This window comes from Labrus mixtus, chromosome 10, assembly GCF_963584025.1.
Source record: "Labrus mixtus chromosome 10, fLabMix1.1, whole genome shotgun sequence".
Lineage (NCBI taxonomy): Eukaryota > Metazoa > Chordata > Actinopteri > Labriformes > Labridae > Labrus > Labrus mixtus.
Window position 1 is genome coordinate 9362603 of NC_083621.1, and position 26812 is coordinate 9389414.

General features: G+C 39.7%; 1 protein-coding gene across 2 annotated transcripts in view; it reads left to right on the top strand.

Annotated features, from left to right (window-relative positions):
- pcdh11 (protocadherin 11) overlaps window positions 1-26812 on the top strand; it is a 126793-nt gene that overhangs the window by 43400 nt on the left and 56581 nt on the right. For both annotated transcript variants that reach the window (XM_061047981.1, XM_061047980.1), the window contains exon 4: window positions 8815-8874. In XM_061047981.1, coding sequence (XP_060903964.1) covers window positions 8815-8874 — 60 coding nt within the window. The remainder of the gene's footprint in view (window positions 1-8814; window positions 8875-26812) is intronic.

The following is a 26812-nucleotide window of genomic DNA, read 5'->3' on the forward strand; positions in this document are numbered from 1 at the left end:
ATTTTTTATAAAACATATTCATAGAAGTATAGCATATTTGTATTAGGGCCCCCCAATGGTAGTTTTTAATATCAACTATAACATAAAGCCCCAGAAGATGTTGTGGTTGAACGCTGGCAAGTATTTAGCCTACATTGTGGCATGTTCAGTTTTAGGTCATATTCTTCATGATTAGGCTGCAGAGCATTATCTTCAATTTCAGACAGGATTATATGAGGAGCACATCTGTAGTATGTGTTTGTGAAGAAACTGTTGAGTTGTTTGATTGCTTTTTAAAGAAAAAGGAACTCTATTCTGACCATGGAAATGATATGTTCTTTGAAAGCTGGCCTGGCAGGGTTTATCAACACTGACTGGAAAATTGGAAGTTCTTATCATGAAAACAAGGTTCAGTTTCACTTGAGCTGTTCAGAATGTAACAGCTTTGGTAAAGATGTTAGCATGTTGTTTTATATTATATTAGCGATTTCTAGCTATAAAGTGAATGGGAGATTACATTTTAAAGAACTTTACTTACAGTCAGTGGCGGCCGGTGCAAACATTACTCACTCTTAATTTTCATGGAATAAGGTAGGATGGTGGAAAGGGAATAGAAAATTCCCTTTTACAATATTGACTGTGTTCAGATCGACTGTATGCAATTATAATATATAACATTAATATAACACATACCCTTGCAGATTTGCATGCCAAACAGGACTACTGGCCTTGGTGGAGATCTGTACTCTCAGAGTGCTTCCTTTTTTATTAGTTCATTTAATTTTAATTCTAATGTAAAGTGATTTGAGATGTCATTTAATGTGAACCTTGATTTTTTTTTTTCAAGGTACAGGCTTTTAAAAAAGGTTTATGTAATGGATTATTTTACAGAGCACAAGCTGGCTGACTTAAAATGCTCTGATCCATAATATAAAATATAAACGAGGAGAAGATACATAGCTATGGCATCCATTGGAATTAATTAATAGCATTGTTTCACAGAGGAAGAGCACTGGGATTCATAATATTCCTTACCTACAGTCTGCCTCTTACATTAAGGCTTCAGATGCCTACTGCAGCTTGGCTAGAGAAACTCTCCACTGAGGTTTAATGCAACCAATGGGATTATTTCTGCTTGCATAGCAGCTCTGTCTCTGAAAAATGTTTGTAGAGCTAAAACCCCAATCTGCCTACATGTTCTGGTTCATGTGTGGCCCTAGCTCCCTGGACTGGGGGTTTGGTTGAGGCCTATCTGCCTGCTGGTCGTGTGGAACACAGACCTGGCACAACCAGCGCCAAGGGGGGAATGGCGTACATCTGGTTTGATTGGGCTCTGGCCTTAATCGCCCATGTCTTTGCCATCAGTGCTCAAGGAGCAGTCGCACACATGTTAACTGTGCTCATACAAGGGAACTGATTGGAACCTTCCAGATTCATTCCCAATCAAATAGTGAATCAGGCTCAGACTGATAAAAGGCTGCTTTTTCTATGTGAGATGGGCATCAATGTCTAACGCGAAAGCTCACGCTTGGAATTTAACAAGCTACTTTATGTCACAATTCTTCACGAATGCACCCGAATAAGGGGTCTACTTTCAGGGAGCTGATTGTTGGGTGTGAATAGTGGGTGACAGTCTATGTTCTAAAGATAAATACATCTACTCCAGATGCAATGCATTATCCACGCAGAGTTTGATCCTCGGCACAGTTGAAAAATGGCTGCAACATGAAAACATAAGGGTCTAACAGGTCAATGTTGAGCACCTCAGCAGAGTGCAGGGTAGGTTGCTGATCAAAACTCAGCAGCTTCTGTGCAATTTAACAAACAGAAGCTGTTTAGCATACAACGTCCAAAAAGTGTTGAGTTCTTACTTCCTCGAAGGTACTGTTATGTATTGCCTAATCAAAAGCTACTGAAGATATTTATTGTTTGTCACCTTCTCTAAAAAATTCAATAAAATAGTCATAGTGTGGATTCGCAGTGTGTACAGCACCCGCACTGTGTATTATAACTTGATAAGATGTTTGTGATTTCCTTTTATCAAAATATAGTTATGCCTGACCCGTTGGAAGCAGTCAATAACAATGTGCGGCTAATGCCATTTTGAATAAACTCAATGCTCTGTTCTCCCGACTGGAGAGAGAACTGCAGTAGTAAATTGGTCAACTGACGCTGATAAGCTTAACAGCAGAGCGGCAACGGAGCAATCGAGGGCATTAATAGTTGTTTAAAACAGGAATAATGAACTGCTGGTGACTGTGTTCTGCTGCTTTTTGCTTCTTGAGAGGAGTGTCTGCCAAAAGAGGAAAAAAGGGTGACTTCTAAAGGAGATCAGCAGAGTACTAGTAGGTCATCAGAACTTAGCGAATACTGTAATTGCCAAGCAAAAAACAAAAAAAAAAGGAAAAAGCCCCATTTCAGTATAATTGTATTCTTTGTATAAAAAAACTGATTCACTCCCCTCTCATGCATGCACACAGATATATTCAGACACACTCGCTTATAAATGTGTGTATATGCGCACACACGGACCTCACTTAATCGCACACACACATGCACAGTCACACGCACTAAATGAACACAAACGAGCACAAATGCAGTGCACAGACACAAAGCAAACGTCCCCATAAAGTAGATGAGCCCCTTTCTGTGTCGAATTGAAAGCATCTGCAAAGCCAGTTCCTCTCGGCCGTGGAGGCGTGCATCAGCCGGCAGAAGCGCCCGCTCCGTGTCCCAGAGTGGCTCGCGTAACACTTGGCCTGCTCCCTCGCCACTGCCTGGATCAGAGAGGCCCACTGCTATCATCTAGGCGCTGGCAGCACTGAGGCTAGGCTTAGAATGACAAATTGGTTAGAGGGAGTGAGTGACGAGAGCAGGCCAAGAAATATACTTTGAAGAGAGAAATGCATTCCGGGTTGTGACAAGCATGCCGCATTATATGGTCAAGTATACAAGTGTGACTCCTGCCATGTGGATTGATCCGGATCCCAAAGACTCTTAAATGAGGCGAGGCGCTCTCATCAAGACAATGCCAAAGTATTTATCTTAGAAAGTCACCCAAAATATTACTGGATTAGAGAGCTTTTCAGTGCGCAGTCTCTTGTCTCATGGCCTCAATTTGTATCAAACTGCCCCTCCTCTCCAAACTATCAGAGCAACACTGACTTTGCAGTGTTTTTCCGTTAGCTCATGTTTCAGACTCTGATAGTAGTGTAACAGACACATATTTCCAAACATACATCCCATTTCATCCAAATAGACCATCTGTCCTAATAAATCAAGAAATGAACACAACTCGAGTAGCACACTAACATCAAACATGACACTCCATGATTCTGAGGGATGTTTTAATACATACATTTATTTACCTTGTCACCACCCTTTTGAATGGTTCTCCCCATCTTGCTTAATTATTAGAGCCAGGAAATAACGCTATATTTTACAGTTAGTCAAAAAAAAGTGTCTTTAAATGAAAAACTCTTGATATACTGTGTTTATGACACGATTTTCTCTACAGTATCTACAGAAAAAGTCTGAACTTCAGAAAGGTTGCATACAAGGTGTGGACATGTGGTTTTTGTTGGAGGTCAAATATAAAAAAAATCAATCAAGTCGGCCCCTTTCTCACCCAAAGGCCATGCTCTGTACCTGACGACATTGAGCTGAAATTGAAAAGCCTGAAACTTCGAAAAACAGAACTGTGTGACCCAGTGTTTTTAATGGAATAATGGGTCAAGCATTCATACTAAAGCCTTTGCTGAACTAATACATATACCACGAACTGTATGTGCTATAGCACATTCTGTCTCTGTGTTTTAATTTTCTACCATAAGGTTTCTGAAAACAACATTTCCTAGAGTTAAGCCAAAACAGTTGTTTAGGCAACATAAACAGTATTAAGCTTCCCTGACATATTTTAGATTATCATAAACCCACAGCATGGGAAATAATTTGTTTTGTTAATCCATAGCAAAGAAACAATCCATGGAATAAGAGTCCTTTTAAAATGACAGATAACACTACATCTATTAAAAGAAGCACTCCTACAAGGCATCTGCAGTTCAAATGTGATTTGAGTTGGTGAAATCTAGTAAAATGCGACCATGACACAGAATACTACAGCATTACTAATCATTTTAGTCATGCCCATTTTGAAGAGTGACTGTCAATGTGGTCCTGGTGCATTAAGAAGTTTGTTCTCAACACAGCCGCTTTGTAGGTTGTAATTATATTGTTTTTCTGCAGGCTTGTTGGCACCTTGGTCAAAGGCAAGCTCCTGTGTGCCTCCAGGACTCCCTCTCATGTAAATAAGGCACCTCTTTCCTTGCCAAAGCAATCATGACATTGCACTGGTGCTATGCTAGGTCTGCAAATAAGCCATGTCAGAAGCACACACAAGCCACCGGATGTAACCCTCTTGAATCCGCTCTCTGAGCAAACCGCAGAGCACGACCAGTTGGCATCTCTAGAATTTGGTTTGAAGTTGTAGAGTATTTTACTTTTGTTGTCAAATTGCTTTGCAAATGAGGCCCACCCTGGCACAGTTTCAAAGAGCTTTTGCTATATGTGCAGCCTCCTCCAGGCACTAGTTTCTGAACCTTCATCATTCTGTATGCATATGCACAGAGCCTGTTCTAAGCTCACATGGACGACTAGATAAACATGCCAAGCTGCGTGGAAGATGGAAGGCAGCATGCTTATGTCTTGTCAGCCTGTCTGTGTGTTGTTTCTGTGTTCGTCAGCTTGACTGACATGGTCTATCTAATAACATGGCAGGTAGACAGTATGAAAGCCTTGCAGGGTTTTACCCATTAAAATGATATTCAATCATTTTTGATGGGCTTTTTTTGCCTGAAACCACGCCTCATAATGATTCAGGATTCGAGTGCCTTTCACGTTGAAATGCTGCGTTGCTTGAAGCCAGATCAAAATAATTGTTTTGATAAGTCCCTTTTTTTTTTCTTGGCAATGACATTAATAGGGGGTGATCGCACAATGAGGATAAAGAACATTTTTTGAGGTATGTTGACTAAATTTGAGCCACAGTTCCCTTGGCTCACAGATCTAGGGTTTCTGTCTGGGCATCACGGAAAAGGCATTGCTGTGGGATACAAGTGTTACACATATTGCGTGTCCCTTTGATTGCATGTCCAAGTCAGCCACTAAATAATAATAATGCAGGGATTGAAACACTGCAAAATAGCCCAAGGCTCAGAAATCGCTAATGAACAGCAGCGGGGTGCAGTTGGGGGTGCAATGGTGGGGTAGAGGCATCTGAAACCTTACTTCCTATTTTCAAAGGCAAAATACTCTATGGTTGCTTTCTTTTTACTCAAAACATCTGTGCCATTGCCTGTGATAACATTAAAAGAAGTAGCGGTGAAATGTGCACCACAGGAAAACAATTTGGAGCCAAAATATAGATGCATCCTTTTCTTTTTATGTGTCCAAAACGTGTTAATGGAACTTTAAGACAAGGCAGATTTATGCTGCATAGCACTTGTGTCTTACATGTGTTACACTTTCACTGCCTGTCAAGAGGTCTTCTCACACTGCAGACAACCATCAAGAAAAGGGAAATCCATGGAGAGGGATAGAGACAGAGAAAAAAAAAAAAAAACAGAATATATTTTTGTGCTATGTGCTGCAGATCAAAAACATGGCAGTCACATGATCAAAGGCATTTGGTAATCCTTGAACTACATGGCTCCTATAATCCTAGTGAGAGAACTACATTTTTTTTTGGGGGGGGGGGGGGGGGGGGGGGGGGGGGGGGTATATGATGGGGTTGCAGCAGATCTCGAATAGCATTAACTAGCTGATGTGATCACAGTTTACTAATGTATCATTGCACTTTGAGAGAGCCGGTGAAGACGACAGTATAAAGCCTCCCTGTGTGTGTGGAGAATGCAGGCTGAGCTGATGGGGCTAGAAACACAAATGTGCCACAAGTCCCTTTCCACTCAGCACTGAATAGTGCTCTTGTTTACTTTCACAGGGCTTGTTGAGGAAGTTGGCTTGTTGAATGTGACCAGACTACTATATATCATCTGGCACATATAGACACAGAGTGCAAGCTGCATTTGGGCTAATGTTTTCTTTAAAAGATAAAATGTGTATACATTTCTGCGGTAAAATGTCTAAGACCTAGATTTGTCTTACCTATGTTGAGTTAAATATGATATATTTAAGGTAATATTACATCAAGTAGCCTTAATTGTGGCGTTAAAGAAGGAAATGATGTGAATACAAAACCTGGAATCTGTCAGTGAACATGATATCTGCACATGAATAATGTGCAGAACAACAGCTTTCATGATCCAGCTCCCAGCAACGGCTTTTGTTATTGTTTTAAGAGACCAATTGTGTCAGAATTTGCTCAGTGGCTTTTAGAAACACAGTACAAGTTGCCTCCTGGATAGTTATTGAAAGTGCAAAGAGTTCATCATACTATACGTTATGCAGCAAAAAGTTCAAAGTTTGAAAATGAGTGTACTATTATGGTTTTTAAACAAAGCTTAGGTACAGCAGAAAACGCTTAATCAGCATGTCTCAAATAAGTCAGACAAAGAAACATCATATTTCAGTTTTCTTTCCGTTTCCTCAGAAAATAAAATTTGTTATATCCAAGCATCATTCTCTCTGGGCCTCATCAGGTTACAATAACCACCCCCAGCACTCTGAATAGACAAAAACATCGATAGGTGGTGTAATCCAAGACCCTCTGTTGCGAGACTTGTCAATAGTGTTTCAGATGCAAAATGTTCCAGACCAAAGGTGATTTGAAAAATGTCAGTTCTTTTCTTCTTACATATTTTTCTATGTATGATTTTTTTTTCTTCTGGTTACATGAACAGCAGTACATTTTCCTTTCTTTTAAAACCATGGAGCATGATTTAAAGCTCACAAAACAGCATGGTTTCCGCACTGATAAAACATTAATGCCTAATAATTACTTTTTACATGTTTGTTATTTACTGGGGCTGTGTGTCAAAGGAACATGGCATCTATGAAAAGTGATGTTTTGATCTGCTCAGAGAATAATATGAGATTGTAATGAGAAAAAAAAAAATGAAAAAATGAAAATAATAAACCTCTGTGATTATAGCCTGGGGAGATCTTGCTATGTGTTTGTGTTGTTGTGTGCGTCCAAGAAAGGGAAAGGGATTTAGATTATCTATGGTTGGTATCAAGCATGAACAGGGCTTTTCAATTAAGGCACTGGATCCAGGCAGAGTTTTTAGCCACATATTACGTCTGTTTTTGTAAATATTGCTACTTCAACATAAATTGTGTTTTCAAATTAAATGGCTGTTCAAAATGGAATACAAACTCTGTTTTTACTTGCAAATTTCAACATGCACTGCAATTTCCGATGATGAATAAATCTCTTGAGAAAAGGGAAAACATTTTATGAATAAATACGGCATACTTGGCTTTGATTTGTACACTGATAATGGGAATATTTTTACATTTTTTTAATAGAAACTCAAACTATTATTGTTGTCCATTAGGTGAAGTTTAAACTTGAAATGTTTATTATTATTTTTATTTTTTTCTAGTGTTTTTACACTGTTATCTGTCAAGCTGAGGTTCAGTCCATAATCAATTGGATTTCCGCAATATTCTCATCCATCCCTGCTTAATTTGGCACTATATCATATGAGTCACAATTTGGATTCAAGGTCATAGTGTCTTTTTCTTACTGTTAGATATCATGCATGCATGAAACGTACACAGAAGCTGCTCTTGTCCCTTAAGAAAATAACTCAAGTTTATTTGTCACATCAATTAAGATATCATAGTTATGAAGCCCGCTCAATCTGTAGGGAAAATTTTGTCTTCGAATTCCATTTATCTCTCTAAAGCACATTGATTCATTTATATTTCATGGAGTGGTGTTCATGCAGTGAAAGCCTGCCTGTTTTTTCCTTCTTAGTTGCCTTGGCCAGTGAGGTGTTCCCCTTCTATGTTCCAATGAAATATAGATGTTAAGAGTCGGGAGAGCTGAGTGTCTCATCTGTCCTGGTGATACCATAAGGCAGCCATTAATAGTGTCAGGGAGCATCAGACGTACCACAGGCACATAATTGGATGTGAGGGCATAACTGAAAGCACCTGCTTAGAAATCAACAGTGCCTTCCCAGGAGGCAGACCCTTGGTAGATTCCCAAAGAAGTTTTCAGAAAGCATCCACTTCCCTGCTGAGTTTCACTCACCAATTGCTCTTTTCATTTCTCACTGAGGTCAGTTCAAGATGGCTCCCTTTTTTTTCTCTCTTTTTTTGTATGATGGCACTCTGAATATGCTAATACTTTGGATCTTTGTATAATCACAAGCAGCAGGACCATCTGTTGGTGGCTTGTTGACTTACCTTGCGTCTGCTTTTTAATGGTGTTTTCTTGTATCTGAGTGATGTATTGGTGTATTAACAATGTGATAATCATTTAACCTCAAAAAATGCATTCAGGCGTGTATGCAAAGTCTGAACATATGTTCAGTGAAATCTTCTGACAAAGAAGGATTTATAATCTTTGTGGAGGGATAGAGGGAAGAGAGAAAACATAACAAAATCACTTCCCACTCACATGACATGAAAAAAATATATTTTCAAGATAAAGATTTAAAATAGGGCTGTCAACAAAAGCTGTGATCTTGGATTACAGAGCAGTAGAGAACTTTTAGTTGATTGAGAGTCACTTAGCTCCTCTAAAATATATGACAAAACATAATAATGGCAAGAACCAGAAAACAAGCTCCACCTTCTTTCACTGAAGATTTGCTAGGAGATGCCCTCCACTGAAAACATGTCCCTGATAATGTGTTTTTCTTGTAGAACCTGGGCCAGACACCAGAGAAGTCTTTTAACTCACCGCCCCCACTTTGTCCTCATAAGGTAAGCTCCAGCTTTCTTTTAGGCCAGGGACAAACATTATTATGTAAAAGAGATTTTTTTAAGCATTTAATGTTTTTTGTGTGTGTCTCTTAACATCTCAAATTTGTTAAAAGCTTTGCCCAAGACCCCTCTCATCAGTTCATGCATCTAATGTTTGATATTTACAACGTTAAAAGGAAGGATACATTATTGTATTTTAAATACAGATTTATTTACAGAAAATGTTCAATTTCATAGATATCGCTTTCTTCAAGGAGTGTTTTTTTTCTGTTCGTTCTATTTGGTTTCCATTTCATTATGATTCAAGACTTATTTGACATGAGGCGAGAACAGCAAATTTATTCAATGCTAATTAGTCTCGTACATGCACAGTCGAAGTCATCACTTCAATCTGACGGTCTAAAGTCATCTCAACACACTGAAGTTCTACTGTCCCCCGTCACTTCCTACTCCTGGTGCAAAGCTCTTGCAAATGTGATAATGTGCTATGTAGTGAAATTCACACAATTTCAGTTCACTTAGCACCAAACGTGTCAAAAATGCCTGTGTCCTTTTCTGGATGAGTGGCCGGTGCTGGGGAGAGTGGCTTATTTCAAGAGTGGACCTTGGTAAAAGGAGCCCAATGTAGAAAAGCTGTCTGACAACCTGTCATCAACTGTTCAAAGACTCTCTCCGCTCTTCATCACTAATACACAGCTTACAGTCCAAATGACTTTGGTGGCATTAAAAGTTGCCCATGGTGGTAGGTCAAGTCTGACATCAGCAGACAGACTGGCGAATGTGAATTGGTCTTGAATCTCACAGTTTATTTTTCATTTACAAGGGGCGTTTACCATGGATGAAGAGAAAAAAACGTTTTCTTCATTAACTTCATACCAATAGAATTGTGACTTATTCATATATCATCAACCATTTCTAACAATGTTCAGAGTTATGTGAGAGACCAGTTTACTGCCAATTATTGGCAGTGACTCACATAAGACTTCAGATTATGCACATCAGGCATGGACACAAAATGTCAAGACTTTCCTCGACATCCATGCTGTTTATGTGGCCACAGCGTTAACCATCACCAGGCGAGGAGGTGCTGGTAAACGCTATGGGAGCACATAGATCATTAATGGTAAGTTACATGGTCCAGACGCCACGGTGTTGGTTAATGCTGTGGGCCATACAAACACACCGTTAAACACACGCATTTGGACAGTAGTCCTGCTAAGGATCCGTCTTTGTGGCCATGACATAACCCAGCACCAGTGCATTTGATTAAGTCTTCAATGTGAAACAAGACTACTTGTCCTTCACATACGACCAAAACACCTGGTATTTAAGATGCTGTTGGGAAGAAATTACAGACTAACTAATTCTTGTATGAAATGTGTTTGTTTATATAGCCTACTGGTGTTTCGTTAACAAAAATGCTAACATTATCCAACCTCTTGAAGTATGTAGCTATACTAAGTAGTGGTCTGTACTGACAGTGCACTTTCTACAGTTCTACCCGGTATAAGTCAATGCCCTGTTATTCCTCGCTCTCTTCTCTGTTTTTCCATCACTTTCTCCCTCACTCTTGCTTTCTAACCATTTTTTCACAGCCGATCAAGGCTGATGTAATGGGGGAACACCGTGGGTTTGTGGATAGTGTTATTCACGTTTTAGCTGTTAGCAGTGGAACATAATCTCCCTCTAGTCAGCTCACATTAGTCTCCATGATCTGTACCAACCCAATATGTGCAGCGAATGCAATGGGCCAGCTGGGCTAATTTGGTATGTCAGTCAGCTGAGTAGGCTGGTAAAATGAGTAAATGGCTGGATATGATTTATATGAGAAGAATATTCAGATTATAATGGCTCTCAGAATAGAATATCCTCTGTCTTTTTACACTTCTCTTCATCTGCATTGTGTGCATCCCCCAGACAGATAGTGAAATGAACAGAGGGCTTTTAAACTGACTGCTCTGTGATTATATTAAGAGTGTGAGAGCGAGGAAGGAGAAGGGAGGGAGGAGATCGGGTGCCCGAGCACTAAGTATATATAATTGCTTCTTGACACATTGGCAAAATTCTGCAGTGCCAGGATCTGAGCGAAGATGATTAACGGCTGTCCGAGTGGGTGGGCACTGCAGGTCGTTCAGGGCCTTTGGTTTCCATAGAGATCCTAGTCTAAAGGCCATACATTGCATACTGAAAATCCCAGAGGTCTGCACATTGTTAAACTACAATTATAACTCACATCGAAAGCATTGTCTGTCCACCGCAAACTCTCTTATTCATCCACCAAGCTGCTCTCTGCCTTTCCCCCTCCTTTCTCTTCTTTTAGTTTCACCTCCATTTTTATTAAATGGTTTTCCTCTCGCTGGCGAGAAGATAAAGAGTGAAAATCTTGCATTCTGTGAATAATTGATGAGTGGGCTCACCTCAGAGCATCATTACAGCACGGCAGTCAGGGTAAGAGGTGAGGGTAAGATCATATTTCTGACACTAGGCTTCAGGCGTTAGAAAATTGTGTCAGTTTTTCACTTCTGAATCTACAGCATGAATAGCAGTTTTTCATTATACCACAACAGGATGGGAATGAAACAAGAACAGGGATATGAGCATACACATGTGCTTCTGTACATCTGTAGAACGACATTTGTAGCACAGATGGTAAACAGGAACCTTTAAAACCCCACCATAAAATGTGTGTTTTTTTTGGTTTGACAGCGTTATAAAATACAAACAGTTATTTTTCTCTGCTGTTGTAGGGCAGATTTCTGGCTGATATGATTGTGTTTGTGCCTGTATGTGTGTAAGAATGTGTGTGTGTGTGTGCGTGTGCATGCATAACTACATGTTATGTGTCTATGTGAACAGTGCAATCTAGTAAGGTGACAGATGGAGAGGGCAAGGATGGGGGTGGGGATCAAGCACCTCTGACAGTATGGGGCCTGCACTGCACCCTGTTCCTGCCAGCTCTGAAATTGCTTAGGTAAACTAACGCCGTGCAACTCCAGGATGCCATTTCACAGTTTCTATTTTCCACACAGAATGAGAACGTCTCCCGTGACATAATACCTAACAATGTAAAAGGTCTGGGATGAAAATGGTAGACATGTTGTTTTCTGAAGCACAGTTCATCCTCCGAGGCTCAAACAGAATGTAAATGTAAACACACTGATTGTTAAGAGAGAAATTGCTAAAGAGACCGTGTTAGCAGCAGCGTTTTTAAGTCAAGGAAAGGCCACTGAACAAGCACATCTTAATGATGATTCATTCGGTATGATAAAAGACAATCCCTCTGGCATCCAAACAAGAGGCTAGTCATGCAGCAATTGAGCTACGTTAAATGCATCAAGAAGAGAATGGGGTTGTTAGTGAGGCATCTTACTGAGCATGAACATCCAAGCGCACAAACACACAAATCCACTCACTCAACCTGTCTTGTACAAACACATTTACAATTCATTTCAGGTAAATGTGATCTCAGAAGACAAGCGGCAACCATCAGGGTGCCTGGGGTCACATCGGTGGCCATCGTCAAACAAATAATTCTTTGTGACTGAAAGAAAAAAGAGGCAACTCGAAAGGTCATTTGTGACCTCTGGGACCAGTACTGTGCAGCATCTGTCACTAGCAGGCACCACATGTCTGTGTCAAATGGCAAAAGGTATGCGGTGCAGCCAGCCTGCCGTGTAATAAAGGGCCTGTATGTACATAGCATCCACTGCCACAGGTGCAATTGTAGGGCTTTACACTCTTCTGCCTTATCTGCAGAACACACAATGAGCCATACTGTACGTGACAGGATGGAATGTCGAAGACAACATGCTAACATGCTATATGCTAACACCATGCAAGCTTCAGTATTAAACATGGAATATTTTCTACAAAAATATAAAAAGATGCATATTTACATTGACCATTCTACTCTGTACTGCTTCTGTATCAGAGCATGCTTTAGCGCTTCAAATGTGCTCATCAATGTCATGTTCAAACCTCCAGATTTCTGCCAAACATGAATATCTGTTATACATGACATTTTACAGAGATTTTATGCAATTGAAGAATATGTTTAAGGCCAAACATGAAGATGGTAACAAAATAGATTCTGTAAATATGATAAGTGTTCAGCACATCATTCATTCATGCCTGTTTGTCCCCTCATGCAGCCCTGATCCTGTAATGGTTTATGAGGTTGAGGCAATCCCCAGGGGAATCACTGACAATGGCCGGCCTCCGTGTTTGACGTTATCTCTCTTGTCACTTGATTTCCACAACAAGGGTTAAGAGCATCAAAAATTCAAGAGAAATTGATGAAGGGATGTATAATCCATGCCTCCCTGCCAGCCTGCCATGCTCATATATCTGCATCAGACCACACCTCCATGTGGAACAAATCAATAATATTCCATTTCTAACCAAATTCCTCTTTCTGAATGGTGAAATCCAATCTTCACGGACACACTAACAAATTGGATATCTCGACAATTGCATCAGAAAAAAGTAACAGAAACAAAGATAGGACATGGGTGGTTCTGTTAAGAAATATACCATGAATATTGTGTGTAGACATTGTCTCACAAAATTTCATTCTCAAATATCTCACAGTGCAAATGAGTTCTGCAGTAGATTTCCCGTATCCCCTTCACTATCACTACTCTCTCTCTCTCTCTCTCTCTCTCTCTCTCTCTCTCTCTCTATCCTTCCCTCTCATTTGCCACTGCATATCTTCCCCACACATCCAGCTAAACCAATCAGGGATTTGAGAGCCTCACTTCCAATCAATTACCACCCAAATCAGTGCAGAGGCCTTTGATATAGAATAATTTGTCAAATCAGTGCAGATGGCTGGGGGCAGGTACCCCTGTGCCATAGGCCATATCCACATGGAAATCTCTGCTCAGGGTGGGCTCTCCCGACGCTCCACAACCTATTAATGGCAAGTCATTGTGTGCTCCAGGACTCCAGTCCAGCTGCCCGGTTCCCTAGATTGCTAATGTATAAGCATCTTAGCCTGACCGCTGGATAATACCAAGTCCCAGGCTCTGCCATAATGATTTAGCCTATTTCTAAGGCAGTCAAAATATGACTTTCACAGATCCTATTGGAGGTGCCCATATAGATAGCACAAAAGCTGCAGGAAGTGTGCCAGGGTTACCGTGATAAAATATACCGTATTACATGAGTCCATCAAGCAGAGGACCCAATAAAACCCAGCAGAAATTCTGATTTTTAATCATGTGATTGATTGCTTGCAGCATGATTTCTCTTTTCAATATTCAACTAAACATTAAGATCATTTTTTAATATCTTAAATGATAAGACAAGATGAGGATACATCAAAATAAAAGACTGCAGTCACAAAGTCAGATTGAGAGTGGGCAAACAAGAGATACACAGTGTGTGAATTCATCTAAATAAATAGACCTCCATAAAAAGCAAAGGGAGTTAATTCAATGCAAATTGTGCAAGCAATGATAGCACAGTAACAGAGGTAACACAACTGAAGAGAAAACTTGTTTTTCCTTTCAGCCCAACCACTTGTTAAGCTGATATGTGTCTAGATTTTAAACGAAACACTTACTGTAAGTCAGATGCTCCGCAGATAGATAAATACAATTATGCCGTTTGTGTCATAGTTTAAATCAAATCTTAAGTGATACAATGAAAGCACATAGGAGAAATACTGAAACAGATCTTGTTGACAACAGAAAAGATGCTTCATGTGTTGAAATCTACTGTTAACCACATAGATCATAAGTCATAAGTCCTCTTCACTCCTTTTTCAAAATGTCAACAGGCAATTCTGTATCAACAAACTGCAGCTGGAATTGGAAAAGTTTCCAAACATGTAGTACTCCTCCATAGATTGTGCCATTAATGTGTGATTGGTTCATTCATTAACCAGGCTTGGGAGAGAAGCAATTTGCCACCTCTGATGAAGCGTTGAGAACCGGGGGGAACATTAGATGTAAACTCTTTTTACACTGTTGAACTTTTTACCACAAAAACTCTAAGCCACCTCATCAAAGTCAAAATACAAAATAAATCACATTAAAATTAAAAGGCCCTGAAGCATATAATTCAATATTATGGGTCATTGTGGCCAAGCCTGTTCTACATGAACTTTTATACCTTGGTGTTCTTGCGCTGTCTCAAACATTGAGTTTAGCTGTGGGATCCTGATCGCTGATTTGTCCTGAACATGAACCAGTGTGTGTCAACTATCACCTGCGACCAGGTGCATCATTTTGTGTTTGACATCTTAAGGTCATTTGCATATTTACGTGGCCTTCTTCTTGACGGAACTTTAGGACAAAACTAGAATAGAAATAAAGGACACAGCAGATCTAACTTTGTCTTGACTGAAGTTGAAGCTTAATTCACAAGGTTAATAAAGGTCTTCTTAGAGGAGATACAAATGTTTTTCCACATTTCCTTACTGTGCCGGTGTTCTATCACATAGTGCTACTCATCAAGATGTGCTACTCGGCGGCTCTGTGCATTCCAGGGAGCATTATATGATAGGGGCTTTTGGTCTATAGAGAAATGCTTCCTCTGAAATATTAAATCAAGGTTTTATTATACAGTATCAAAACATGTTCTCAGTTTCCTTCCTGTGAAAATACACTAGGGTTTGAAGTAGTAGGTGTAACAGAAAACACTCAAATCACTTAAGAACACCTACAAATAAAACATGCTTTAAAAATTCAGCAGGTGTTCGGTTCCTGCACAAACAAACCAATATGCAATATGGACCATAGAAACTTTATTGAATAATCTTTTTGACCTACCAAGTCAGATAGCAGGGGGTCCTCACTTGAATTAGAGCCATTGTAAAAGTAAAGTCATGTTCTGTTACCTATGGGTTGTGTTAGCTATTGACCTAATGAATACCGCTATGATTATTAGGGCTTTTAGATAGAAATTCATCACATTTTTAAAGCATGTTTGAAATGCCATCCTTTTGCATTTCAAAACAGTTTTTGTTATGCTTTTAAAAAGGAAAAAGGAACTTGTTACGGATAAAAAATAATAATAATTAAAACAGCTAAAGGGAACAACCAAAAAAGTGAAAGGTCTGATGTCACAAGGTGAATTTTACTTTTGACTTGTCATCTGAGCTGTCTGGGAGTTTCTTTTTTACTGAAATGAGTGATTAAAAGTCGCAGTAGGGTCGTTCTTTTACATGGTGACCACATGGAGACGCTGCAGTGGTTCACCTACAGTGAACCCAAAGGGACAAAAAAAGCATCCAATTAATGCGATTGAAAAGAATGAAAGCATTGTTTTTTTTTACCTCAATTTCATCACGATCAACGGGTTATTATTTATATATGTTAATGTAGTAATGTCCTTGTACCTAATAGATGATAAGAGTTTACACTGCCGACTAGGAAGTGTCTTTTATCTGGGCTTCTGATAACAACTGATAATGTCCATTTAATGTGCTGATAACACCTGAAACTGCTGGCCTACTTTGTGTCCAGAAGAAGGGAAGAATTCTTTGAATTGTGTTGTATGTAAATTCAAGCTGCTGTACACAAACATCTGCATTGCAGAAACGTTAAGGACAGTTGCAGGTTGACACCTAAATATTGTGAGTATCAGAAACATGTGCTTGTCCTTTAATGTTATAAACAAGACTTACATTTGCAAAAACAAAAATCCCTATTGATCAGTTTTGGAAAGTTGTTTAATTTAGACTTGAATGGCGTTTAAATGTATAAGCATGTACATTAACATATGTACACAGGCCAGTAATGGTTAAAAAAACAGTGATACAAAAAGTTTTCTCCCAACTGAAAGAGAAACTTTAACTTCCTCATAGATGTGTCAGGGTTTATTTCAGAATGCAGAGGTTTAAAATGCTGTTAAGTTATATAGTATTATTTATGCATTGATTTGTATATCTACTTGGTGTGAATGACCAGTCAAGCAGCTCTAATACTTGGACGGAAATGTAATTCCCCTGGCTGAAACATAAACAATGCATCTACATTTGTTCTCACTGACATTCACTTTCTCGGCCAGGTTGTCGTCATGTAATTGTTTGCCATTAGAAGAAAACGCTGCAGTTAGATTTCCATGTTTAATGACTTAAACAAAGCCTTTGAGGCTTCATTAGTTTGCACAGTGGTGCAGGCCAAACTAGATTGTCTAAGAAATAGATCTCAAAGTTAAAGCAAACAAACAAAACTTGTGTCCTCAGGTGATCCACCCTGTCAAAACAGGAAGAAAATATTAAATAATAACTGAAAGCATAAATACATTTATAGAAAAAAACCTTCGAAATCCAAAAGCTGTAATTTATAGATAAGACATTCATCATAAAACGCTCCAGATTCATGGTTATGGTCTATAAAAGAGCTCTTTCAATGATTTTATTCATGAGCAAAGTATTATTCAATATCTTCATGTTTTCTTGATGTATCCTGGCCTCCTATTTTTTCTCTTCTCACCATTATAAATCAGTGCAGTGCTGTGGGATGACATGGATGCCAGCCCTTGGTTCTTTGAGCTAGAATAAGACAAGTTCTCTGTTGTGTTTGATACTTTTTCTCTTAGAATCTGTCTTCAGATCAACACAGCACAACTGTGCCTCTGACAGAGGGAACAAAGATCGCCCAAATTAGATATGAAAAATAAATCTTGACAAAACTCCCAAGGAGCCAATGACCTCAGTGTTCTAACGGTATTGGCTGCATGATGAGCGTATTTACCCAACGGCGTATTTTAGCACCAAACAGCACTATCATCCACATTCACAAAGATAGCCAGGTGGGTGTGGCGTCTGTTCTTCTTTTTCACAATTTATATTAACAAACAAGCAACACTTTGACTGAAGGTGCTAATCAAGCTGCATTTCTAATTCATGCTTATATGTTAATTGTTTCTCTGGATGTCATCACCTCCTCAGTTATTTAGGTTTCAGAACAGAACCGCTACATGCCCACAGATCAATTACATTAACTGCAAACATATGATGTCTTGTCAAGAACCTCCCCGCATACTGTAAGAGGTGTCTCAATGTGCCTCATTATTCTTCACCCTGTTAAGCCTGCTTTTTTCATCACACTGTAGTCGAACCACGGTGACAGACTGTTTAGATAATGGAGAATCTCTTTTCTGAGTTTTGGACTCAGTTCCAATGTCTTGAATTCATGAAACCGATTTCCTGATTTCTCAAATGTCTTGTGTCACCTCAGACAGAAAGGAAAAGCCAAATAAAAACTAATGGAATAAAAAGCGGAAATTGCAATTCGGTAATGATTACAAGCGTGTAAGCTCTCTAGGCAAGAACATGCTGCATTGCTCAGGATATTTTTCTCACCCTCCCTGCCTTTGAATATTTCACACTGGCGTAGTCTTTGGAGATGTAAGTCATACTGAGAGAATTTGACTCTGCATGCTAAAAAGGCATAAATACGGGATGGAGGAAAAAAACATAACCAGCAGATGACCTTATTACACTCAGTGTGTACCATGCAGTAGCAATATTGCCTTTATTTGTTATTATTATTACCGCCTGCCATTACTGTGAGTGGGCGGAATATCAATTTGACAAAGAGGGCCTCAGACTAAATGTTAAGGAGCCCCCTGTCATGTGAGACACATCCCTACTGTTCTGAGTGGGCAGATATGGCTGTGTTTTACTACTTATGGATATTCAATGGAAGAGCAAAGAGCTGGATTGCTGTAATAAGGCATTTACCAATGCAGAGTAGCACTGCGCACCGTGAGAACATATGTTAATGCACTTGGCTGTGGCCACAGAAACAGCAAGAGCCTTTGGGGAAAAAAACAATTGGGACGGACCTCCTGGAGCACACATTTGCCTTCTACAAAGATACTAATATCGTAGGAGATGGGGAGAAATTACCCTGGCAGTGAGGAGAAGTTTGTTTTGGTGATGGCCCGCAATCGTAAGAAGCAGGGCAACAGAGACCGCTCCGTACTCGATGGCTGTTGAGTTGCATCAGTGGCACACTTTTAAGTGACTGCGCTGCCAGAAAATCTGACATCAACATATTTGAGGAAGATATGCGCGCAGCAAATGGGGATATGACTGTGAGCCTTGTCTCTGTGCTTTATCAATGTTTTATCAAGGCTGTGCCACTGGTGTTGCACAAAGGATTGTCTATGTTTCTTCTGCAGCATTGACAGCTACAGAACATATTGGAAAGAAGATGTCAGATGGAGAAAAATATGCTTTACATAGAATTTACCAATAGGGAATATAGAAGGGGAAATAATGTCCCGAACTAGTATTTCATTTTGCTTCCTTTTGACTGTGTGTTTAAAGCGTACATCTGCCAATAATATGTAGACAAACAGAGTTTATGCAGACAAGACATTTGCTGCAACCACAGATGTTGTTCTTTAGTTGTGTTGCAAATAGATTTCCATATAAATTAATCATAATAACTGTATTCACCTGCAGCAAGACAGTGGCAAGGGCACTGCCCTACATATTACAGACTGTGGAATATATTGACTCTTAATATTTCACAGTTTGTAGCTGTAGTCAACGTAGTTCTTGTCTTCTGGGAACATTGAATGCAGGTGCAGTTTTTCTGTATACTGTCATCCTATTGAAGCAATCAAGTCTGTTCTTTAGCTGTGTCAGCATTTCAGTTGTAGACGTACTAAATGGACTTGGTGTCTTGGACTTGTATGTTCAACATCACAGACAGTCCTAATTTCTTATTCAATTAAAGGCATCATTGGGGAATCAAAATATACCTCTGAGGTGTGAAAGGTATGGGGGGGGGGGGGGGGGGGGTATACGAGAGAGTAAGTATAATCATAATCAAAACTAATCAAAACTTCTTAGCATCTAAGAAAGATTCCCTCTCCTTTATTCAGTGTAATGATAGCTTTTATGATTGCTGTTTGTAAGTGGAATCACATAGTAAAAGCTATATGATGATTTATTCATCACACCGGGCATAGAAAATATGGTTTTCTTTATTCTATGAAACAGCAGCATCTTAAGAAGTTAAGGTTATGATCCTCTCAGTAGATAATGATAGAAATGTTTCTTTTTCAACTAACAGCAAATGATTTTATTCAAGCATTCCAGAGAGACAAAAACAGTATTCTCTCTGATAAACTTGATCTCTTAAGATAACAAATGATCCCTGTGTTGAGATCAGATTTCTTATAAATGGAAAAGCAACAAATACTGTCTTTTTGAAGTGAGACCTGCCAACACTCCTGCAGAGAGAGGGCTATTAATTCTTTGAGACATTAATAAAGTATTATCACTTCTGTTCTAAGGCTCTAATTGAAATTTCTAACGAGCGCACAAGTCCTTTGGTCTGTTAAAGATTCACAAGCGTCTTTGTGAAATGCGACTACTCGTGTTGATATGTGAAGACTGACTCTGAGTACACTTTGAAACCCAGACGGAACAAGCGGAATGACATCACTGTCTGCTAACCGTTTAGCTTTTTGAATTCAAGTCAGAGGAAACTCCCCGTTTCAGGAGATCATTTACCGTAAATGTGCTGTAAAATCACGAGTCAGTTTCCTCGTCGGGCTCAGTGTTTTTTCAGTGAATGACAATGATCTTTGCTTCAAACACGGGGCTGCCATACAGTTTGTCGTCGCACATCACTATCTATGGACAATGCTTCTGCCAGTCTAAATAAAAGGGAGCTGTCAGACGTTACAGTGAGAGGGAGATCAAACGGATGAACAATTCACATTAGTAAAAAATCTTGATAGAGTGGAGTTTTGACACATCGAGGGGCTTTCCGTTCCCTTTTCCTCTGTGTTTCCTCTCTAACAGTACACTTAATGGCTGCTTTATTACACGCACCTCACCATAAATGGAGCTCACTCCTCCAGACAGTGAGTCAGGCCTTTGTGAGTCATTGTGCAGGCAGACAGAACATGCAGCGGGTTGTGAGATTTAACTACTGTCCAGCTAAATCCTAAAGGCTTCTCGCATGTGTCACAGACAGCTACAGTATGTCGCCTTCTATCAACAGCAGCACCCTTTTTTTCCTTCTTTTTTTTTTTTTAAATGATCTGATGCAAGGCGGCCTAATTAGTGAAAGTTATTGCTTTAGTGTTGAGTTGGTGTGAAAATATTCATTCTGTGACAGATAGTGGAAAAACATTTGACTCTAAAATGAACACAACATTTTCAGGCTTGTGATCTCGAAAAACAAATCTCGAAAAACTCTCGAAAGAGTCAAGTTGCTCTGCTTATCTTAAACCGGCTACAGACTAGATCATTTTAGGCCAGATTTTGGGCCTGATTTGCCCCGCCCAACGACGGGGCAAGGCAAGGCCCGATTTGAAAATGGTCCAGTGCAGCCCCCCTTACACAGCAGATGCTAAAATTTGAATCCAATATGCAAGAATGTATCTTCTGTTGTCGTAATAGGGTATTTTGACTGGCACTTTTAGACCAAAGATATCAAGAGTTATTTTTTTATTCAAAAAACTGCAATCTAGTAATTATTTTTTTTGCCTAATGGAAAAGATCAGCACATAGAGAAATAGAAAAATATATTTCCCTTCTCGAATAATCTAAGGTCTCCTAGTAGCATGGACATTAAAACCTACAAAATCCTCCCCTCTGCCACCGGCGTCCAACCGTGTAGCAAAAGGTTGTGGGTGTATTTAAGTGTTTTGTCAGCAAGTAGTTACATCGTGGATAATATTTAAGTGCACTAGGGCCTTGTAAATGTACTGTTTCTAAGGCACTTATTCTTCCTGTCCTTCCTTACTGTTTATATCTGAGCCAGCAGCAACAAGTAAACAGTGCAGCAAGTTTTCACTTTGTCTAGACGCACGCAAGCAGTGCCACTAGCAAACAGATGAACCACAGCATGGTATACAAAGTGAACATCAAGTTGCACTTTTAGCAAGAGTCTTTTTTGTGTGCAGTATCAATGCATTTCTCTGCTCTGTCCCTCTGCAGCGGAACAGGAAACATTGCTAATTTTAACTTTTATTTTCCCGTTAAGGTCTGGATATTGTTTTCCATCAATATGATTAGAATCAACGCTTGTGACAGCTTTATTCAACATGGAATTCCCACACAATTTACAAAACAAAGAGAGTGAAATTGTGCTTTTTTTGTTGAATCAGAGGGCATCAAAGCAGGGAAACAGGGCAGTAGTATGCCATTTTTTATTCCCTTTTACAGTAAAGTAGCTGGTTTGATATATGTATTGTAGCTGTTAATGCAGGATGTTGCACTTCATGCGAGGTAAAGACTGGAAAAAGTAAAAAGCTGACATGCTAAAACATTAGTTGCATACCTTTCTGCATGCTGTTGTAAGGCAGGGCAAGGTGTTTCTTTCTGCAATGCAATGAATACCGGAAAGGAATCAGAAAGGAGCCTGAGTGAAAGCAGGAAAACGCCTCGTGTCTGCCAGTATTTGGTGTATGTATGATGTTTTTGCCTCTATAAATACAACAAATATTGTTACTGACCAGGGGCAAACCAAAAAGATTTACCAACCAGATAATGTGTCGCTGTCTCAAGATGGTTCCAGGAAATTACTTTACTTTACTCCGATGATGTGCACAGTCCCCAGATCACAGTCTAATACAACACTTTTGGGATGTGGTGAAGTGTACGTTCACAGCCGCTGGAAAACTGCAAAAACTAACCTGTCAAGTCAGTATAGATCAAATCCCCTATGGAACATTTTTGGCACCTTGTTGAAGCAATGTGTCAAGGAAAGATCTGCTGGTTCTGAGGGTCCAGGTCCACACTGCACAGTTATACCAAAGTGTGCCTAATGAAATTGTCAATGAGTGTATTTACAATGCGGGTGAAGGAATACAGTTCAGGCGGAGACCTGCGGCTAAAATATTCCTTCCCTTCCTTGGCTTCTTAGCATAGACACCATGACATCCTGAATTTGCATAGTAGTAAAGATCAATGTAGCTCTTGGAGGCTGGTGTGACACTTATTCAAAACAGCTCCCCTTTTTTTCCCCTGGTGTAGTCTAGAGCAAAAGGGGGTGAGCAGGCAGTGAGTGATGTGGGTAAAGAAAGTCAGACACTTCCTCAGCTGAAGTCAACCTCAAAGAGCATTTTGTCATGTATCTTCACTTGGTAAAGTACCTGCAACCCTCCTCACATCACTGCAGAATCAAGGTCTGTTTCACACTATTTGATGCCGTTTGATGTCGGGTGAGATGTGAAATAAGAAGAGGAGTAAAAAAGGCATGTCTTTTCTAAATCTGGCAGAGCAGCTTTTTTGTTGTTTTTATTCCCATCTTCATCTTTGAGCGCACGAACGCTTTTAGTTAAGTGATAATTTTCAAGTTAGATGTCACTGTGTCGTGAAGGATGTCCTTCAAAACGCGTCTGATTTCAAGGGACAGCTTGACAAAAACTCACTTTGAATTTGGTTGAAAGCATGTCTAATTGAATTTTGATACGTAATTAAATCAAGCAATAAATCAGCCCAGATCCCAGTGCAACCGACAATTCAACACTCCCGAGCACCACAAGCTAATTATGATGAAGTTATTATCTCAGCCAAAGGGAGTACTCTGAATGGCTCCTTCCTTCTGCATCATGTCGAATCTCTTCGACTAGAATGTGCTCAACCTTGAGGAAAGGGCGTCTCTCATATTAAGGATCCAGAAGATCCTATAAATGTCATTTGCTTGGCTGCTAATGTATCCGTGTTGAAACATTGTCCCACTTTAAAGCAGGTGATTACTTAAGAGCAGCGAAATGTTTTCGACTCACTTGTACACATGAACACGTTGCTGCACACGTCCAGAAAAAAAGAATCTGATGTGTTGTAAGTCAGCAGTTACAGCTGGTAGTAATTTCTCTCAATAATCCCTCGATGTGTAGGAAGTGGCTATATTGATTAAGCATGGATTTAGAGCATCATCCTCATCATCTGGTTCCCAGTCTCATATGGTTAATCAATTACATTCCCCTGAGATTTAAGTGTGCTTTAGATGCCATGCACTGCACATGTAATCTCACGACATAAGGAATTAAATGAGGTCTAATTATAACTTTGTAGCTATGTGTCATATCAGACTCTTTTAATACCTTGCCTAAGAAGACAAATTGGTGTGTCAGGAAAGAGAGGTGCTGCATTTTGATCCAGTGTGAAACCAAATTTAGAAGTTAGTTCTGTCTCTCACATTATCCTTGTAAATAAATTTGCATAAATGAATCTAATGTGTTTTAATGATGTGCCTGCGCGAAGCTTAGAAACCTTTTACAAATACATAAAGAAGCAAAAAGGCATAACTCCCCAGACAAGCTTGGAAGATGTACTTGCTATGGTTTTCGTAAATTAATCCTCTGCATCAATAACCGGAGTAGCCTCCTTCTGCATAATTTGATGAGCAAAGAGAACATTGATGAACTTTTTTAATTATTACGCCGCTTGGGATTCTGACACCAGTGCCACAAAGAGAGAGGGAAGGGGAGGGGTCCACGACTACAGCTGCCAGGGAGCTTAATTCAGCCCTTTCTCTCTTTTCCTCTTCCTACCTCCCCCTTTTTTAATTCACCCAATTTGTCGGTCCAAATGAAACAGCAAAAGGTTAGAGTGTGGAGTAATTAACAGCAGCTAGCCTAATGAAATCAGGAGGGGCCGGTACACTGGGAGGATCAATACCTCGCTAAGAGCGAAGAGCGAGGGGGGATCGTCCAGGGGAAACACACATATACGGACCACTTAATAATAATAAGCTGATGAAAAGGCAACATGTTGTCCACTTGTAAATCAAAATTGGTTCGAACACACTGAGACATTATTGCTGTCGAGTAATTGTGTTAAAGCAAAGTTGCTCCTGCTGCACACTTGAGACGTGTACAGGATTTACACCAGCTCGTGTGCTTTGCTGAGAGGGTTTCCCTTTATTGAATGTCAATAAGTACATCAATACACTTTGGACAACTGAACACCAATGCACAGGGAAATTGGGATTCTATTTATCTAAGGCTTCACTTAAGTATATTGAAGACTTTATTAGCCCCTTTGATGAGAAGGTGTTTTGTTTGCAACACTTTTATCACGCTGTCTAAGACATGCTGTGGTCGCCAGAAATACAAGGGATGTAAACTTGAACTCTGCCCACTGTTTCTTGGCGGAGACATCCACGTCTCTGGTGACTGAGCACATGAGCAGATGGTGTTCATGTCCAAGTTTTCCACTGAGGATATTTGTATTATAAGTGTGCGTATTATGCATATGTCTGCATGTTTGTGATTGTGCCTGGCCACCTGATACATTTTTTGGCCTTTTTTTCTTTTTGACGAACACCAGACACTTTCATCTCATCCTTCAGGGCAACCACTTGAGAGCAAACCACATGCTTTTCTTTCACCCTCTCTCTGAGAAGCTTAAGCCATCAACTGTGGCACTGCTCTGACATTTCTGGAATACTTTGCAGTCCTGACAAGTCTTGCCTGACCAATATTTCCACAGGCTTCATGCAGAGAAACTAGCTGAACTGCAGCACACTTTAGCGAGCTCCACCAATGAACCCCTGAGTCACAGCACATGTGAAATGCGCAAGGACGGGCTTTGGCAGCTGGAGAGACTGTGGCTAGCTAGCATGCTTCCTGTCTCTTTGCCTGGCTGTGCGCTTCACACCACCTTCAAAGGTATTTACACTATGAAATAAACTGTGATGTGGGAGGCTGGAGAGATGGGAGCAGCAGATCTCATTAGTGTTAAACTATTAGGAACATGGAGACCCCAGGGATGAGGGGGGTTTTAAGGCTTTCAGTGTAGCTTGAAGTTATCACATCATAAAGTCTTTAACATTATTTTCACAAACTGCAGCAAGGGGTCTTGAGACGCCATCTTTTTCACTACTTTGAACTGATTGCCAACGGGAGGAACAAAGCTTTGTATGGTGAAACTGTCCAATCACTCAGTTTGCAGGGTTCAGCCGTTCAGTGTGGACAAGAACAAAGTGCGTGTGTTTTTCTTATTCCCTTCCCCGATTATAAGGGAATATTTTCTTTAAAGCCAGCAGAACATTTTGACACCAGCTGCATTTACTAAAAATATTACAACTTTTTGAATTTTGAAGTTCATTGATGTACCCATGTAATCTCCTGTTAAGGGACCTTTGTGTCAATGAACTCACAGAGGTCAGGAGAGAACCACATCAGATCATCTGTAAATACAAATTTAAAAAAAAAAAATTAAAAAACATTGGCAATCCAGAGGTAGTTTTTTGATTTGTCTTTATTTCCCAAAGATGTCTGTCTATGAAAACAACACTGCTGGTTATTTGGTTTTGGCACTCATTAGTTTTGATGGCTGCCCACTGTGCTTCTGTGTTTTTAATTGTGCCTGAATTTTGTGAAGGATGTAACCAATGCTTCAATTCATACAATTAACCTCAGGTTAGACAGAAAATAGTTTTGCCCTAATTGCAATTGCCTTCTAACCCCGTATGATGAATACTTTCACAGAGATCAACACTGGGAAATGTTACTTTTGTTTCAAGCATCAAAATTACTTTAATGACAAGTTTTACATTACAGAAAGTACAAGTTACAAACCCAAGTTCTGTTACAATTGTTGACAATGACACGATATGATATCATACAATGTGATATGATACAATGTGATACAATATACTGCAGTACAACAGGATATGACACAATACAATTTACTTTATGTCCCAACAAAAAACAATGAAAAACAAACACCAACCAACAATCCAATTTTATTAAGAGAAGCACTTGCCATTTAAAACACAAACAACTTTTACTGCACATTACCCACAGTGAACATTCCACATAACTCACAACATGTGAGTCAGAAAGTGAGAAAGAAAAATCTATCAGAATATGTTTGAAGCTTCTTCAACGATATACAAAGAATCTGATGGCCTGTTGTCCTGTGTTGATCCAGGAATAAATCTTCATTCATTTACTGTAATTAATGTTTGTCCTCTTAATGTAAACTTAAATGCACTTAGGG